Source organism: Ranitomeya variabilis, chromosome 4, assembly GCF_051348905.1.
Source record: "Ranitomeya variabilis isolate aRanVar5 chromosome 4, aRanVar5.hap1, whole genome shotgun sequence".
NCBI lineage: Eukaryota > Metazoa > Chordata > Amphibia > Anura > Dendrobatidae > Ranitomeya > Ranitomeya variabilis.
The window spans coordinates 443,037,210-443,056,689 of NC_135235.1; the positions used below are offsets into that span (position 1 = coordinate 443,037,210).

The window sequence follows — 19,480 nt, forward strand, 5'->3', positions numbered from 1 at the left end:
TCACCGCTGTGCTGTACTTTCACTTTCACTTTGCGGCGCTCAGTCAGTGTGGGAAGCAGACGGCAAGGGACCTGACGGACATCAGATGGTGAGTATGTACTGTTTGTTTTTTTTTTACGTTTACGCTGGTAACCAGGGTAAACATCGGGTTACTAAGCGCGGCCCTGCGCTTAGTAACCCGATGTTTACCCTGGTTACCAGTGTAAAATATCGCTGGTATCGTTGCTTTTGGTGTCAAACACAACGATACACGGCGATCGGATGACCAAATAAAGTTCTGAACTTTATTCAGCGACCAGCGACATCACAGCAGGATCCTGATCGCTGCTGCGTGTCAAACTAAACGATATCGCTAGCCAGGACGCTGCAACGTCACGGATCGCTAGCGATATCGTTACAAAGTCGTTTCGTGTGAAGGTACCTTTATTTTAAAGCGAACTTGTCAGCAGGATTTTGCAAAGCAGACTACAGGCATTGTCAGGTTGGCAGTGTTAAACTGATTAAAATGATACCTGGGGTGAAGAAATTCGTATTGTGGTTCTTGTGTAATCAGTGTTAGAAGTTTGTAGCTAATGATATACCCATGCTTCGGGGTAGGACTGTAGGCAGAGTGTTATCTTCCTGCTCTAAGCCAAAAAACAAAACAAAAAAAGACCTGCCCACAGGCCGTCCCGAAGCACAAACAGTATGTGTCTGTCTCTCTGTCTCTATGATGAGGAACATGTTTGTGCTTTGGGGTGGGCCTGTGGTCAGGTCTTTCCTTGGTTTCTCTGGCTTAGAGCAGGAAAATAAGACTCTGCCTATAGTCCGGCCCCGGACCACGGGCATCTCATTAACTAAAAACTTCTAGCACTGATTACACAAGAACCACAAGATGTATTTCCTCACCCCAAGTATCATTTTAATCAGTTTAACACTGAAAACATGCCATTGATTGTAGTTTACATAGCAAAATCCTGCTGACAGGTTCACTTTAAAAAAAATCTCACAAAATTCCTATGTAAGGCAATGTTTCGAAAATCAGAGGGTTTCCTCGCCTGTCAATCCTTAGCCGGAGGTCATGTATTCAGATCATATTCTCTAGCATTTGTGAGATTTTTTGTAAAAAAATGTATGTTGGGTCTTGTAATGTCCTGAATACCTAATGTTTTTGGATTCTTTTTAGATGTGTCTCCTGTCATTAAGCATAGCTGGTTATACGTTTTGTTTTTCTATAGTTGGGACTTTGGAGATGGTAGCCCACTATTACACAGAAACTTTTCTCCCTCATTTGATCTCCACCAGCTACAAACCGTTAAGGAGCCATTGGCCAATATGAACACAACAGAAATGCACACATATGCCCTGCCAGGTAAGAGAGAAAATTGTAATGGCCTTTGGTGTCAAGATGTATTCATTACATATAATGAGGCAATCCTGTGTTTAACTTTCACAGGGAATTATGAAGTTAAAGTGATGGCCTATCAAGGTGGATCAGATGTCACATGTTCAGTGCAGTTACAAGTTGTCTCCTCATTGACATCCTTGACACTTGAAGTTGACCATTCATCGCTAAGACTGCATAGAGTTGCCCTGTTTTCTGCTTTATGTATGCCTTCATCGTTTGCTGTGACCTTCACTTGGGATTTTGGTGATGATTCCAGAGTTGTGGAAAGCAGAGATCAGCAAATAAAACATGTCTACAATTCGGTTGGTAGCTACAAGATCACAGTTACTGCAAGTAATGACCTCAGCCATGTTAATGAAACCTTGATGGTTACCATTGGGCATCAGATCACTGGTTTACACGTAAGAAGCAATAGTCCTATGGAGCTGGGTACAGAAATCACAGTCTTCTGCTCAGTAACCCAGGGCACAAACATTACTTGGACATTTGATATGGGAGATGGCAAAGCCTACATTAATCAGTCAGAGGCATCAGTCAGCCATAAATATGGCCAATGGGGTAATTTTACTGTTGCAGTAATTGCTAGAAATGCTATCAGCTCTTCCTTTGAATCACTCAGTGTACATATATACAGAATACAAGTTATCAATATTCTTCCTGAAATTACCACCAGCCTAATATCTACAAAATTGACTGCATACCTCTCTATGCCAACCAAGTTACAAATATTTCACTGGGACTTTGGAGACAAAAGTCCGTTTATCCTCAGTGAAGCAATGGTAGATGTGTGGCACACCTATCTATCTGCTGGTAATTACACAGTTAAAATATTTATGTCTGGAAATGCTGAGAGTAATTTTTACAGCAAAGAAATAACAGTTGTAGATAAAATTATCAAAGTAATCATTAATACATCAACCACAGCAGCAAATGTATCCCAGCCATTCTTCTTCTATGCATTGGTACAACCTCTTCCAGGCAAATGGCATCATTACTGGTATCGGTGGGATTTTGGTTTGGGAAACCTGATAAATACTTCGTCTCCTGAGGTCACTAGGTCATATATGTTTGAGGGTCAATACAATGTGACAGTCATAGTCTGGAACCAAGTGAGCCAATATCAAGCATGGTGTTTAGTGACTGTTCAGCTGCCAATTGTTTCGGTGTCCTTAGAACATGATATTGAAGCTATAATTCCACGTGGTGTTGAGAAGATATTCTATGCTAGGGTTACACCAGAAGTGACTGCTCACTTCACCTGGAATTTTGGTGATTCTTCCCCTTTATGCTTTGGACAAAGTGTTAAACACACCTTTCAGTGGTCCGGCAACCTAACAGGTAGTGTATATGCAAAAAATAATGTAAGCCATAGTAAAATTACTTATTCATTGTATATACAAGCTCCCATAGTAGACCTTTCATTGAGTTCTGATGTTGTGCTAGCAAAATCTGAACAAACTGTCAATTTCTATGCTACCTTGTCTAGTGGTGATGATGTACAATATTTCTGGTCCATGTGTGAGTCCTGTCCATATTTTAGTGCAACGTCAAACATATCACACATATTTTTCTACCCTGGTAGCTTCATCGTCAGAGTCCAGGCTAACAATACACTAAGCTCTGCTAATGCTTTTGTTATGATGAATATTCAAGAAGAAATACAAGGTGTAGGCATATGGCAAGAGAATGCTCAAGTTGATGGTTTTACTGGCATTGGTGAGCCTCTGACCCTTACAGCTCATGTGAGCAAAGGATCCAATTTTACCTTCAATTGGATATTGATGCTTGTACCATTGGAAAGCCATAACTCCTCCATCACTATCCATCCATTAGAACTGGGTGACTTGCTTGCAGGGGTTTGGGTAGAGAATGCATTAGGAAGGATGTACGCACAAACCAGATTGCAAGTGATAGAACGAATAAGTGGTGTAGCCATACAAACACCTGTTGAAAGTGTGGCTATTGGGACACCTTTGAACTTGACTGTTCATGTCCAATCTGGCACTAGTATGCAATTTACATGGGATTTTGGAGGGGATGTATTGTTGCTTTCGGGCCAAAATAGGTCAATGGCTTTAAGTTATCTCACACAGGGCTTGAAGGTCATTACCGTCACAGTGACCAATGCTTTGAGTTCTCTTACTGTGTCATCCAAGTTGATAATACAAGAATCATTGTTAAATATTAGTATTGTCATCAATGGAAAATATAATAACACAGCAGTACCATCCCATACAATAGTTCTGTTGTGTGGTTTAGCACATCCTGGCGCACACCTGTTTTGGGAATGGAAGTTGACAGGATTCAGTGAAAATTACATGTATAGCACACAGAATGTGTCACATATCTTTGAGAAACCTGGTGTGTATAAGGTGTCACTTAGAGTCTACAACTCAATCAGTAATGCCATGATTTCCCATATACTGCTTGTGCAGGATGCAATAACTGGTTTCAAGGTCAATACAGGACGAAACAGAATCTGTACTGGGCAAGAAGTTACATTCTGCCCAACTATCCAGTATGGCACGGATGTGACCTTCACGTATGCTTTTCCACAACTGAACTTATCTCATTTTTTTTCTCAACCATGCAGCCAGTTTAGCTTCCCTTTTCCAGGTGAATATGATGTTGTGTCATCTGCATATAATAGGGTCAGTCTTGCCAATTATACGATTCAAATAAAAGTCCTGGACAATAGCAAAGGTCTGAAGATCCTTGGCCTTTCCCCTTCTTGGCCAGTTATGAAGACCATGCAGTTACTTGCAGAGGTAGAATCCACTTATTTCCACAATTTTCAATGGGATTTCCAACAAGAAACTCAACCTGTCCTTACACAGTCAGGTCAAAAGGTCGAATTCATTCCACTGGAACTGGGAACACTTCATATTGTCCTCAATGTCAGCAACCATGTATGTTTCAACATAACGCGATCTTTAGTTATTGTCCAGGAACCAGTGACTAGTGTTACTCTACAAATTAGCAGTGAAGAGGCTTTCTTGTACCAATGTCTTACATTTATCGCCATTGTATCTGATGGTTCTGACTTACATTTCCAATGGACAGTTGGAGAAGTAAATATTACAGCAGTAGGGAGCTCAGTAGAATATTGCTACAATGATGTGGGTGAATTTACGACTAATGTGACTGTGTTTAACCTGCTGAGCGTTGTCCATGCATATAAAAAAGTAACTATAAGGGCAGAAGATTGTGAACAGCCACTTGTCTGGTTGGTGGAATCACCATCAGTAATATACAGGGCCGATGGTGGCAACTTTGAGGCCGCTGTAAATCTAAGAGACTGCTATAAATATAAAATAATATACCAATGGCAGCTTTACAGGAGATCAGATAACCAAGCAATAAGTCTTCCAAGCATAAACAAGTCTAATGCTCTGCTGACCATCCCTGGACATTCACTAGATACTGGGATGTACTGGCTACTTTTTACAATCGCTCTTCAAGGGACTCCACTGACAAAGGACATTTCACATATATTTGAAGTAACTCATAGTTTGTTAGTGGCCCAGATACATGGAGGATCAAAACTGATCTGGCCAGCGGAAACTGATTTAACTTTAGATGGCTCAAAATCTTATGATCCTGATCAAGATGACTCAAATATGAAGTATGAATGGAGCTCAGATCCGAACACTGAGGTAAGAGGAATGGATTTGTCTAAAGCCATATAAAAGTAGTTAATAAATAGGCAATACTCAGTTAATATAAAATGTGTCCTTCCTTACCTTTCCTCTTGGTCTGAGATGATTTCACCATATTCTGACAGTAGTTTTTTGTTCTGTATTTGGGTGTGAATTGCAGCCTGGTGTGGAATCTGCTAGCAAGTTGCAAAATTGTATTGAATTTGTATTGTGAGCAATTAAAGTCCTTTGTAGGGAATCTCTGTATAACCCCACCCACACCACTGATTGGCAGATTTCTGTGCACAGGCTTAAAGCTGCCAATCAGGAATAGAGGTGGGGTTAGACAAAGAAAGAGGACTACATGGCATGAGACAACTAGTCCTATAGGAATAATCGCCTGCTAATAAAACACTGATTTTATTGAAACTATAACAATCAGATCAGTAAATAACATATTACTGTAATCAGGGTATATATCTCTACATCATGCTGATTTCAGATTAAATAGCAAAAATCTGTTGAAAGATTCCCTTTAAGAAATTTGTTGAAAGGCATGGGTGGACACATCAGTATTGTGTCGCAAAAATATAATTTGTTAAAAAAAATTATTTTATGTTGGGTCAAGATGTATTTATTGTAGGTGCACAGAAATAATAAATATGAGACTACTAGAACCTGTTGCTACATAGTAAATTTCCTAACTTTCGGTTCTCTATCCATCCCCCAGGACCGATCATGCTTTCTGAATTTCTTGCCTGGTCTTCCAACAATTACAATTATTTGGTCTAAATTATGTGTAAATATATCATATAGCTTTACATTGACTATTTTAAAACCAGGAAGAACGCCAGCAACTGCCAGACAGACTGTAAGTAACAATCTCAAAGTTACCGTATTCCTTATTCCACTTACAGCTGTAGTTAACGCTCTTCTTCCTATACAGGTTTTGATTCATACTGGCTCTGTGTTCCCTGTCTTTGTCCAGTGCATCTCTTGTAATTTATTGCACCCAACTTATATCAGCCATAGGATTCCTATGATCCTGTATGGCGAATGTGAGAGATGTCAGAATGACACAGCGGTGAGAAATTCTTGATATTATCCTTTAACTTTTCTAACTTCTGTTTGGAAATTTGAATATAGAAGTGTGTGGATATACAGTACAGTACCTTGCTATAATTGTATGCATTCTTACAATTAGTTGAATAGTCATTGTCCACAATGGCTTTTTGTCTTCCCGAGGAGGCAATCTAGCACTTGCTTGAATAAGACCACTCTATATTGTACTTTACAATATTTAGATATGTAAATCTTTTTTTGATACAGTTTAGGTGGAGCGCTGTTGACGCTTATGGGAATCCTCTGACCTTGGACAAGAATACAACTACTACTGGCTCTTCTCAGAGACTTGTCATTCGGAAAGGAGCTTTACAGGATAGTCAAGGTTATACATTCACCCTTCATGTTATGCAGCAGATGGGACCAGGATGGGGTGAAGGCAGCTTTACGCTAACCCCAAACCATCCACCAACTGGAGGCCAATGCTCACTACTTCTTCAAACTACTATAAAGTGGCTGGATACCCCTCTGGAATATAACTGCACAGGTCAGTAGTCACAGTCACTAGGCCATTAACATACTGAGTATAAAGCAAGTGTGAGGAATCGGCTTTGTGGTAGGTACTTGTTCACACACATGGATTTAGTTAATTGGTTCAAAACAAACAAGTGGCTTATTAAATCCCATAAACCAGCTGATTATCAAAATAAAACAGCCTCTTCTGGGCACAAAAAGAATAGAACAAAAACAGAAAATAACCAGTCCATACAAAGCACGGGCTCACTCGTTTAAATGGTAAATCTTCACTCAGACTCCAGCAGGGTCTTAGCAACACATACAGACCAAGTGAGACAGCACCAGCTGCCTTAAATCAGACATTCCAAGACCTTGCCTGTAGGTAAGTGAGCAGCCAATCCACCCAGCTCTTTCAGCTGCTCGTAAAAACCCAGACCCATAATCCGGGCCCTTTAAAACACCTCCGAACACGATGTGTGTTGGAGCCTGCTTCTCCAGGTCCTACATCACCGAGGCTTTGCACCTCAGTGACACATACCTCCCACCCCTGACCTGTCCAGCTGCCACCTTACACAAGGTTGGGAAAAGCATCGAGTAAATGAATGAAAATACCATTTTCCAGAGCCAGTTTGAAATACAGTAAGTACGTCCTAAAACTTATTTACTTGTATACTCATTTCCTTCTCATTTAAATGCAAAACTTTATATTTACGAATTTTATTCTTTGCCAGGATGGAAGGACCCAGATATGGGCAGTCAGCTATTTTACCTCCTGTCAGTACAAACCTGCTCAGTCACGAATTGTCGAAAGCTGTTCTTATATCGTGGTTTGAAGAGCACGCACAGTGTATGGGTGCCTGCAGCACCTAAGGGTGGAGATATTCAAATACACATGGAAGTGGAAGACATGCAGGGTGGTCGAACATTGGCATTAAACTGGTGAGATGGAAGGCACACACCATTCACTATGCTTCAAATTCTTCAAATTCTGTTCTGTTTTGTCTGGATTTGTAAATCCTGAGGAAGGATTCAGTCCTATCACTTAAAACGTAGTCCGTAAAAAATATAAATTCTGGTTAGGGCTCATTTACATGTCAGTATATATATATATATTTTTTGTACGAGTGCTATCCATGTTTCTTATAGATTACACTTATAGTGTACCTATAATAGTGAATGGGGCTGTTGACATGTCCTGGAGTTTTTACAGGCTGGGCAAAATAGCGGAGACATGTCTGATATTGATCCAAGTGTTGGATCAAAATCGTCAATGCAAGTTTACAGGTCTGTGAAAAAAATCAGACAGGGTTCGAATACGATTCAAGTGCGTTCCAATTTTCACTGACTGTTACATAGAAAAAGATGGAGAAGCTGATGAAGTTCAGACCAAATTCTGATAAAATTCTGGTGAAACTGACTGAAGTCATTAATGGAATTCGGTCAGTTTCTCTCATTTGCATATCTGGTTGAGTGCTGTTAAAAACCTTACATTACCTTACTTTATATTGTTGATCTATATTCATTCTTACTGCGCTTCTCAATTACTTGAAGTCTATAAGGAGCAAGATTGGATGGCTACTAAGACTTGTATCATATGACGGAAATACTGTCATTCCATTAGATATGGCATATGTTGTTTTAAAGAATTTCTTCCTCTTAGTAAATCAGGCGCCTCTGACTCCACCACACCCTTCATTAAGACCGTGAACAGGTTCAGGTTTAAGACTGTCTTTATATAAATGTTTAGGAACTAGTAAAGTTCAAATGTGAGCATCATTCATTGATAAATAATATGTCAGACACTGTAGACCAGTGATGGCTAACCTTTTATAGACAGAGTGCCCAAACGGCAACCCAAAACCCACTTATTTATCGCAAAGTGCCAACACGGCAATTTAACCTGAATACTGAAGTTTTAGTTTAGAAAACAAAACTCATAAAGAGAGCAGTTTGGGACAGGAGAGAGCAGGTTAAAGCTGCAGAGAGCAGGTGGGGCAGAACAGGTGAGGGCTTATTTTTTGCGTGCCGAGCTGGCGTTTTTAATGATTCCAATTCGGTGCAGATACGTTCTTTTGATCGCCCGTTATTGCATTTTAATGCAATGTCGCGGCGCTTAAAAAAAACGTAATTCTGGCGTTTCGATTTTTTTTCTCGTTACGCCGTTTAGCGATCAGGTTAATGCTTTTTTTTATTGATAGATCGGGCGATTCTGAACGTGGCGATACCAAATATGTGTAGATTTGATTTTTTTTTTATTGATTTATTTTGATTGGGGCGAAAGGGGGGTGATTTAAACTTTTATACTACCGGCCGGATGCGGTAGTTAAATGCCGCTGTCTGCGTTTGACAGCGGCATTTAACTAGTTAATAGCGGCGGGTGAATCGCGATTTCACCCGCCGCTATTGCGGGCACATGTCAGCTGTTCAAAACAGCTGACATGTCCCGGCTTTGATGCGGGCTCACCGCGGAGCCCTGCATCAAAGCAGGGGAGCTGACATCGGACGTACTATCCCGTCCGATGTCAGTAAGGGGTTAAACATTTCCTATTCTTGGCTACATACTATCAGCTATGTATAAACATTATTACTATCTAGCTAAGACAACATTATCACTCTTGGGCAAAGTGCAACAAACCAACATTCCCTTTAAGAGGAAACCCAGGTCTTTTTCTAAGGTAGTGCAAAATAATCACATCATTAGTTTCCAAGTTTGTTTAAAGTGATATGACGTGATATGATATGAGGGACCCGTTACAAACCCTCAAACGTTGGCCTTGGGTGTGCTACAAGATGTGTAATCCTGACCCGGAATTCTGCCGCACCAACGGGTTTTTTTCTTCAGGTCTGTGAAGCAAAGTTATTTTTAGAGCATAATTAACAGCAGTTTCTGTTAAGAGGCAGTCTCTGTAAAAGCCTCCTATGTAAAACCAGTAGAAAGTACCCTTAAGAAGGTGCAAACTATATACAAGGACAGTTTGTGATCATGCAGCAGTCCATGATTCTGCAGTTCTTTAGTAAAAATGGGAAAACTTGTGCAAAACATAGAATCCCTTTAAACAGGGGATCCCTTTTAGCGTTAACCCTAGACGGGTTCAAGCAGCAAAGAAATGAACAGTTAACTATTTACAGTCGGTGTTTTGGGGTTTATTTAAACCATTCTGGAGGTAGTACCGGTGGGGGTAGTCTTTTCGGATGACGACCAACGGGTAACACATAGGGAGCTCCCTCACTCCAGTTGGGGATCTGAGTACCCACTGTCTTCCGTTCAGGAATAGCCGAAGCACAGGCCATCCCTGGAGTCAACTCTTTAGCCACAACAGTGGTAGTAGTTGTGACAGTTCATGTAGTGGTCCTGATGATGGTACATGCCGGAATAACAGTTGTGGTCGTGGTAGTAGCAGTAGTTCTGACACAAGGTGGCGCCGTTGCCACAGGAGACAATTTAGCTGGAACCTCAGCGTGATGTGCCACAGTGTCTCTTTTCTTGTGCACATTTAAAGCGAACCAGCCTTTTTCACCGAAATGTCTGGTGTAGGTAATGGTGTCTCCTGGGTAGAGGTCTCGGTCTGGGTGGCCTTCCCATAGGTGGGATTCCACATCGCTTCTATTTACAAAGACCTCAGCATACAGCCCTTGCTCCTTGATGAAGCCCCATCCCCCTTGGAGTTTGAAGGCTACAACTGTGCCCTGCTTACCCGGGGCCTGGTGGGTGGTGCGGTCCTTGCAGGCCTTGGCCTTGACTGCTAGGTCGCGTTGATCATGGGCCTTGCCTTGGGCATGGTGTCTCTCCTCCGTCTCCTCCCACTGACGGGCAAGCTGGGCCTGGTAGTCCTCCCAACTCAGAACCTCAACAGTCTCCCCTTTTTGTGTTTCTGCACCGGGGAACCCCATGAAATCTGGTCCGAGATTCACCCAGCGGTACACAGTCCGCTCCGCATATACCTCACCCGGCAGGGTGGTGGGCACAATTGGGGCCTTCAAGAACTGCTCCATGCCCGTGGCCTGGTCCCAAAGCTCGAGGCGCTGGAGTCTGTGGGTACCGCGGGGAAGTGGCGCTGCGACGAGGCCTATCAGTAAGTCTTCCGTCACTGGGGCAGGATCGGCATGCTTACCGGCCGCAGCGGTGTCCTCCATGTCGGCAGGCTCCGCCGGCGGTGTCGTCCGTGATGGTGTGGGCAATGGCTCCTGGAGCAGTGCAGGGAGCGGTGTCGGTGGACCCTCCGCAGGCGTCGTCCGGTATGGGGCCTTAGCATTCGCCCGCAGCTGCAGAAGCTGATCAATCAGCTCGTCCAGTCCGGCCTGCAGGGAGTCGGCATCAGCGGTGGAGGCCTGGTTACTGTGCCCCTCCGGGTAGCTGGGGGAGTCCTCTGCTCTGACCCCACGCTCTGGTTCTGGGCAGCTTGCCATGGCGTCCTCCACGTGGTTCGCCTCTTCCTGGTCGTTTTCCCGCTCTCTCCTTCTGGGGCGGTTTCGTTTTTGTTGTCTCCGCCCGCCATTGAGGATCAGGAGGCGGATCTCGGCTGCTGACGGACACGTCCTTAAGGTACAGAGATATTTAGACTGGGCGGCCATTATTCTTTGCGCTTCTCAGTTCGTTCATGCCCACAACTCCACGCCCTTCTTCTTCTCCTGCGCTCCTCGTGGCGCTGTAATGACGGCTGTTTTGGTGGGAATTTATGGTGGTCTTTTGCAATACACAGTCTTTAAGCAAATCACAGTTCAAATACAGTTCTGGCACAGTTCTTAGGCACACATGACCCGATTTTCAGGCTTAAGTAGATCCTGTTCGTGACGCCAAGATTTGGAGCACCCCCATGCAAGGGCAATGGGGTACTCGGCACCGGGTCCTTCAGTTCAGGGGATGTCACGGTGGCTGACCCGGTCCGTGGCCCTAGGGAGACGTCCATTTGATAGATGGGGAAAGGTCTTTAAAGGGGAAATGTTCGTGACGCCACCTGTGGTATTCGGTCAGGGTGACCGACGCTGCTTAGGGGTCCGCTGGGGTGATGTTATGGCAGCAAGATGGTATACCTTCCCACAGGTGAAGTGTATCCCCAGGGCTTCCCAGAAGTGTAGGTGGTGATGGTGGATGATGCAAGGCACAGTGAGGAACGAGGACACAAGGTTGCAGTCTCTTTACCTTTACTGAAGACTTCAGCATCCACAGTCCAGGGCACAGACCACAGGGTAGGCAGAGTCCGGCCGGTCTGAAGGCAAATCCAGAGTCCCCTTATCCAGGTAGAAATCAGTAGCCTTCCTCTAGCGCCTGTGTGTTGTAGTACCTCCCTGCTGAGCTTCTTGGTAAGGTCCTCACAACTGTTGATGGTGTTCTAGATGTTATGTCTTCCTCTCTGTCCCCCAGATGGTATGGATAGGACAAGCCCGTATGACTAGTGGCCTGAGGCTTTTTACAGGGACCCTAGAGACGCCCCGACCCCACAAGTTGCCACCGTGCCTCCTGGGTATAAGGTCGGGCAACCATTGTGGAATTGACTGTCCTGCCGGTCTCTGGAGCAAGGCTTGGAGACGGTTGCTCCCTCGGTGTTCCGGCCACTGGCTTCTGCACCTCAGAAGGAGGCAGCCTTTTACAGGGCAGAGCTCCTTCTGGTTTTATCTCCTTGTGCTATGACTTCGTTTCTCACCCTCTACAACACAATTCTCTTCATGCCCTTTCTTAGGATGCTGCCACACGTGGGGCAGGCGCAGCTCCATAGCCTTCTATCTAGGCCTCTGACAGGATCCCACCCCTGTCAGGGACCCTCTGTCTGCAGCTCAGATGTTCCTCCTTTCCCCCTGTCTGCCTGACAGGTGTTGCCTGGGCAAAGCCCAGTCAGCTTCTGACTAACTTTCTATCCAGCCCACCAGTTTTACCTAATTGTGAGGAGTGCCCTAGTAGATAGGAGCAAGGCTCCCCCTGGTGGACTGGAGTGTGAAGTGTGGTGTATGGTTTGTGATACCTGGTAGGAAGATCTCCTTTATTGCCATCAGACGTAATATCACTCCCCCTGGTGGGAGAACAATATTACTGCAACGACCAGGACCCTGGGGCGCTGCACCCCCATCCTAGTATATGCTCCGCCATCCATGTATATTTTCCCCCAATTCATGTATATGACTCCCATCCATGTATGTTCCCCCTTCCTAGTATATGCTCCCCATCCTTGTATATGCTCCCCATCTCATGTATACGCTCCCCATCTCATGTATATGCCGTGATTCTAATATATGCTCTCCCATCCTTGTATATGATCCCCAGTCCATGTATATGCTCTCCCATCCATGTATATGCTCCCACATCCTTGTGTACACCCTCATATCCATGTGTATGCTCCCCATCCCATATATATGCCCTCTTCCCTGTACAGCATATGCTGCCCCATCATTGTATATGCACCCCCATCCGTTTATATGCTTCCTCCATATTTGTATATGCACCCCCTTCCTTGTGTATGCTCCCCCATCCTTGTATATGCTCCCCCAATTCATGTATATACCCCCCATCCTTGTATATGCTCCCCCTTCCTTGTATATGCCCCCATCCTAGTGTATGCTCCCATCCTTGTATATTGTCCCCCATCCTTGTATATGCTCCCTCATCCTTGAATATATTCCCCGTCCTGGTATATATTCCCCCATCCTTCTATATACCCCCCATCCTGGCATATGCCCTTCATTGTGATATATATTCCCCCCCTTCCTCCTTGTGATAAAATATGTTGTAGGAAAAGGAAGAGTCTCAACAAATTGTGAAGTCCAGAAATTTCCCATAAGGGTCCTATTTGTCAGGATACAGGGGGGGCATGGGTTCTTGGCCACACATTGCCCTACCATTCAGAAGACTCAATGGGATCCATGTAAACTGTTCCCATTGTTGTTTCCGATGCATTTCATATGGTGACTCATCAAGGGAGATAAGGAACCAAGAATAGTTACAAGGGTCTTCTAGATATGATGGGTACATGCCCATCTTCAATGTAGATATGAAGGGTCTGATGATGGCGACCCAATCCTTAAATATGCCCCCATCCTGGAATATATGCCCCCATCCTTGTATATGCCCTTCATCCTTTTATATACTGTATACCCCCATCCTTCCGGCACTGCTGTTAAACACATATTGAAAAAACCCCAAAACACAATAAACTCTGCTACACACATTGCTACCTCTCCCCCGCCACGTCGTCTTCTGAAGCTGGCAGCTGACTTCAGTGTCCAAGCGACGGGGGCAGTTTCGTCATGCGTTCAGTTGCATGTATGCCGACGTCAGCTGCTGGCACCGTGTATTGCGGCATACGGACATGTGTTGTAATACTCTTCATCTGGATGTGTGTGTGTCCCAGAATACATATCTAGCTAAAGTAGGGGCTTGCGTCGCTGGGCTCTTCACCCGCTGGCCCCAGTCCACTGATGCGGATTGGCGATGGCGCTCATGCCCACAGCGAGGCCTCTGTGTGCCCCCTCTGGCACATGTTCCATAGGTTTGGTACCTCTACTCCAGACAATAAAATGTTGGAATAATTACGGTAAGCTTTCTTTGGTGCACTGGAAGGTTCTAATGTAAATGTTAATACTGACAATATCATTCTCCTGTCTTATATTAAATAATAATGGTCATGTTAATTCCATTGTATAGGTGTAGCATAAAAACCATTATTACCATATCCTGCTGTATTGATATTTTGGTTCTTTTCCTCCCTCACCAGCTCTCTGTCAGTTATGGTACCCTTCTTATACCAAGAAGTCTCAATGACTCAGTGGTTGAGGAATCACAGTGAATCTATGTTGGCGCACATGCAGGTAGTAGGGGACAGCACATCATTGCTCCAGCATGCCCTGGCAATTGTGTCTGCTATGAAACTGGTGAGAAACATGGGTAGTACTTTATGGAAATAGTGCAAGCAGACTGTCATGGTTTTTCTCTAACTTTCCTTGCATGTCTACACAGGACAATACCCTGACTAGTGAGGAGCATCAATATCATATCCACCTACGTAACAGAGTGACCGATGCATTGTGCTCTCGTAATGTCTCCAGTCTGTGGGAAGTGGCAGCTTTCAGTGCAGCTTTGACGCAGTGTGTGGTATGTGTTTCTCTGATATGTCCTGGCAGGACTGTGATATGTTGCATCCTCCAAATCTAAACAACCCAAGGTCCCAACATAATTAAAAGGAACTGTTACCCAGCCAAAAGTGACCAGTGTTGTTCTCATATTATTCTCATTGCTCCCGGGTGTTTTTTTTAATTTTTTTTAAATCTGCTATATGGTTCCAGAAATATTACCTTACCTTAGGTAGTCACCTTATAATTCTGGTAGATATATCATTCTGTATGACCATGCCCTGATTAGTTCCCAACAATGTACGTGGGTGTTTCTCTTGTTAGCCCCTATGTTACAAGTGCTCCCCCTTACAATGCTTAGATGACTCCCACTTCTCCCACCAAAGCATACACACAAGCATTGACTACTTAATAAATTACGCCATTGTTACTGCTAAAAGTAGAAGAGTGTCTTATAAATAGAAAGAGCAGTTGGGAACATTGCTATGCTTGCTGGATCTTGGAATGAAAAGACCCACCACTTCCTGTTATCATGTTAGAATCTCATCCTTTACCTTAAAGGGGTTTTCTGGGATTATTTTATTTATTTTACTATGCATGTAAGAACTAACAGGCAGTTAGTTGCTAACTACCTGTCAATTCTATCCGGCGCCAGTTCAGAGCAGTCACGAGCTGCTCCTGCCAGCAATTCTGCTTCTCCACGTCAACAGAGCAATTCTTCTTCTTCAAAGCAGCTCTGTCGGCAGGGTGTAACTGCCAATATCATATGGATTGGCAGTCGGCTTCCCACAGTTAGGCAGCAGGGATTCGGCTGTCAATCAGCATGACATCATCCGTCACGTCCTGTCAACAGAGCAGAGCAGAAGAGAAGCTGCTGCTGTATCGATGTGACGTTAGCAGAAGTTTTCAGAATCGCTAGCAGAAGCGGTCTGTGACTGCTCTGAACCACCGAAGATAGGCAGCAGGCAGAACAGGCAGGTAGTTAGCAACTAACTGCCTGTTAGTTCTTAGGCCCACAGTATAAAAATAAATTAGTCACGGATAACCTCTTTAACTTCTCCTCTACCAGTGTAAGTAACTCTTGAATCCATTAACTCTATAGACTACGTTCACATTTGCGTTGTTGTGTGTTGCGTCGGCGACGCATCGGCGACGCAACGCACAACGCATGCAAAACGCATTGTTTTGTGACGCATGTGCAGAGCCCCAGAGTCCTGGTCGTTGCAGTACTGTGGCTCCGCCGCTAGGGGGGGCTATTGTACGTCTGATGGCACTGAAGGAGTTCATCTGACCAGGTATCACAGACACCAATACTCCTCACAGTCTGGTAAAATTGGGGGTTAGGCAGGAAGTTAGACAGAAAGCTGACTGGGTTGGAACCAGGCAACACCTTGTGGCAGAGGGTGTTGTAGGGGAAGATTCAGAGGGGTCCCTGTCAGGGGTGGGATCCTGACAGAGGCCTAGCGAACAGAGAGAACGTTACGGGACCGCGCCTGCACGATATAGCGGCGGTACCCCAAGAAAGGATAAGAAGCGAGATTTATTGTGCTGAGTGAGAAACGAGATCAACGCAACAAGGAGAATACCAGTAGGAGTCGTGCTGTAAGACGAGGCAACATCCTATTGAGGCGCATAACCGGTGGCCGGAACGCCGAGGAAGTATAGTGCTCCAAGCCAAACTTCAAACCCACGGCAGGACAGTCAGTTACAGGCGGGCTGTCTCACCCAGACCCAGGAAGACACAGGGGGGTAACAACAGGAGTGGGGCGACGCAAGAGTCCCGGAAGAGCTCCAAGCCTCCCGTCATACGGGTGCGTCCTAACCGTAAGATCAGGGGGACGTAGAGGGAGAACATCAGAATCGAGTTGTGAGGGAACACGAGAAACAGACACAACAGTTGTGGGGTACTATCCCGTAAGCACAGCAGGGGAGGACCACAACACAAGCGCAGGAAGGTAGGCACAGATTTCCACCTGCAAAGGGAACTCTGGAGGTGCCATCGGACCGGCCGGACTTGCGCAGCCCTGTTAACCGTATTCCGGATTGAGGACTCAGAAGCCTTCAGTAAAGAGGTAAAGAGACTGCAACCTGGTGTCTTCGTTATTTACTGCACCGCACCTCCACCACCATCCACATCTATTATTGTACGCCCCTCAGCAGGGTCACGGACCGGGTCTAGCCACCGTGACAACCCCAGAGCAGAGACTCAGAGGCCCGGTACCGGGTACCCCTCGGCCCTGCGGCAGTGGGGGCGCTACACATGCGTCTTTTTTTGCTTGATTTTGGACGCACAAAAAATGCAACTTGCTGCGTCCTCTGCGCCCTGACGCGTGCGCCGCAGTGACGCATGCATCACAAAACGCAAGTGCAACGCATGTCCATGCGCCCCCATGTTAAATATAGGGGCGCATGACGCATGCGTCGCCGCAGCGGCGCCCGACGCTGCGTCGCACAACGCTAATGTGAACGTAGCCTTAGTGCCTTCTCTTTAGGCCCACATACACATTATGGGCTCAGCTGACAGTGTAATGTGTATGGGGACCTCTTGACCCTCTTTCAACAGATGATGTATGGAAGATAAAGATCTAGCATGTTTGATTTTTGGCTGCCAATCATTATTTTCTCCCTGAGATAAGCTACTTATGGCCGGAGGTGTCTGACAGTAGTGCTCTCATAAAGAACACAAGAGCACTCGACAGAGCAAGTGTTCCTGTGCATAGAGGAGTCGGGTGAGCTAGCTGCCAGCCAGATAATCATCAGAACTCTCGTTTGGTCAACAGTTATCTACTGTGTATGGGGTCCCTTATACAACCCTACCCACATTACCTTCTGCCCAGTCTCAATCGTGCTACAGCACATCTTCATTTGTTCATATGTCCACAGTTCTATATTACAGTATTTCTTATCATGTGGATGTGTTATTCTATGTATTTACTCTGATCTTTCAAGGAATTTTCCTCTAAGATAAGAAAAATTGGCTAGCAAGAGACTAGGTTTTGATCAGATTAATCTATGGCTTTTTTCAATTTTACTAACTATGTAACTATGGATATAACTCAAAGAACCATCAACCTAAGTTGGACACAGCAGTGCTTCTCAAGGTCCTGAACTTCATTGAGAAAATGATCTTTGCGATGAATATCGAAAGCAACAAGGGTCAAAGAGTTGAAAATGATATTCAAGAAAATATTCTCACTCTGCTTGGTAAGAGGAACGAAGAGTCAAGAAACATAGTAATGACATAAGACATGAATGGATTTCTAAATGCTAGAAACAAAATAGAATTTAGACTCCATATGTACAGTGTCATGTTTGAGTATTTTTGTTAATATAGGTACATGTAGTTACATGTTAGATTTCATGTATTGACCCATTTTACATAGTAGAAAGCGTATTTTGACCAGAATGACATATGAGGGAATAAGAAGGTCCAACCTTTAGCAACTACTTAAAGGGGTTTTCCCATCAACAATGTTTATTTTAATCAATATATCTAGGAATAATAATAATAAGTTCCACAATTGGATTTGTTGAAAAAATGCTCCTTTGCTGAGATCATCTTATAAATGTGCCCCTGTGTAATGGCCGTGTCTGACCGTACAGGAACATGGTCTGATCATACCACAGCTCCTGGGCAGGAGAGGGGAGCAAAAGAGAATATACAGACAGGACAGCATGGGATCACAGATGATGCTTTCTGTGAGGTAAATCATGTTTATAAACAGGCAGAGAAACGTGGAGGCAAACAAACTGCCAACAACTAGGCTCTCAACAAATAGTACCATAGTAAATATTACAGCATATATGTATGGACTCTGAAAGGATTAGGTGTTATAATAAATTGCCCTTTGTTTATTGGGTTTTTCATGTTTTCAGACATATACAATGTTTTAATCAATCTCTATAAAGCATGTGTGTTTTGACTCTTGACATGAAAAACTCTCATAAAACCCAACATAAACTCACAGTAGATTATTATTATTTATATAGCACCATTAATTCCATGGTGCTGTACATGAGAAGGGGTTACATACAAATTACAGATATCACTTACAGTAAACAAAACTAACAATGACAGACTGATACAGAGGGGAGAGGACCCTGCCCTTGCGGGCTTACATTCTACAGGATTATGGGGAAGGAGACAGTAGGTCGAGGGTTGCGGTAGCTCCGATGGTGTTGAGGTGGCCGTGGGGTCATTACAGGCTTTAAGCTTCTTTGAAGAGGTGGGTTTTCAGGTTTCTTTTGAAGGATCCAAATGTGGTGGATAACCGGACGTGTTGGGGCACAGAATTCCAGAAGATGGTGGATATTTGGGAGAAGTCTTGGAGGCGATTGGGTGAGGAGCGAATAAGCGTGGAGGAGAGAATGAGGTCTTGGGAGGACTGGAGATTATGTGAGGGGAGATATTGAGGGATTAGTTTGGAAATATACGGAGGAGAACGGCTATGGATGGCTTTGTAGGTCAGTGTTAATAGTTTAAACTGGATACACTGGGGAATTGGGAGCCAGTGAAGGGATTTGCAAAGAGGGGAAGCAGGAGTGTAGCGAGGAGAGAGATTCATTAGTCTGGCAGCAGAGTTAAGAACGGACTGGAAGGGTGCGAGAGTGTTAGAAGGTAGGCCACAGAGGAGGATGTTGCAAGTAGTCGAGGCAGGAGATGATTAAGGCATGCACAAGCATTTTGGTAGAGTGAGGGTTGAGGAAAGGACGGATTCTGGAAATATTTTTGAGCTGGAGGTGACAGGAGGTGGCGAGAGCTTCGATGTGCGGTTTGAAGGACAGGGCAGAGTCAAGGGTTACTCTGAGGCAGCGGATT

The 19,480-nt window shown here is 44.5% G+C and overlaps 1 protein-coding gene across 1 annotated transcript in view; it reads left to right on the plus strand.

Moving 5' to 3' along the window:
• Positions 1-19,480, plus strand: part of LOC143767910 (polycystin-1-like) — a 331,505-nt gene that overhangs the window by 203,603 nt on the left and 108,422 nt on the right. The window contains exons 17-25 of the mRNA XM_077256430.1: positions 1,218-1,351; positions 1,436-5,043; positions 5,756-5,896; positions 5,972-6,109; positions 6,355-6,634; positions 7,335-7,542; positions 14,307-14,463; positions 14,549-14,683; positions 17,700-17,865. Coding sequence (XP_077112545.1) covers positions 1,218-1,351; positions 1,436-5,043; positions 5,756-5,896; positions 5,972-6,109; positions 6,355-6,634; positions 7,335-7,542; positions 14,307-14,463; positions 14,549-14,683; positions 17,700-17,865 — 4,967 coding nt within the window. The remainder of the gene's footprint in view (positions 1-1,217; positions 1,352-1,435; positions 5,044-5,755; positions 5,897-5,971; positions 6,110-6,354; positions 6,635-7,334; positions 7,543-14,306; positions 14,464-14,548; positions 14,684-17,699; positions 17,866-19,480) is intronic.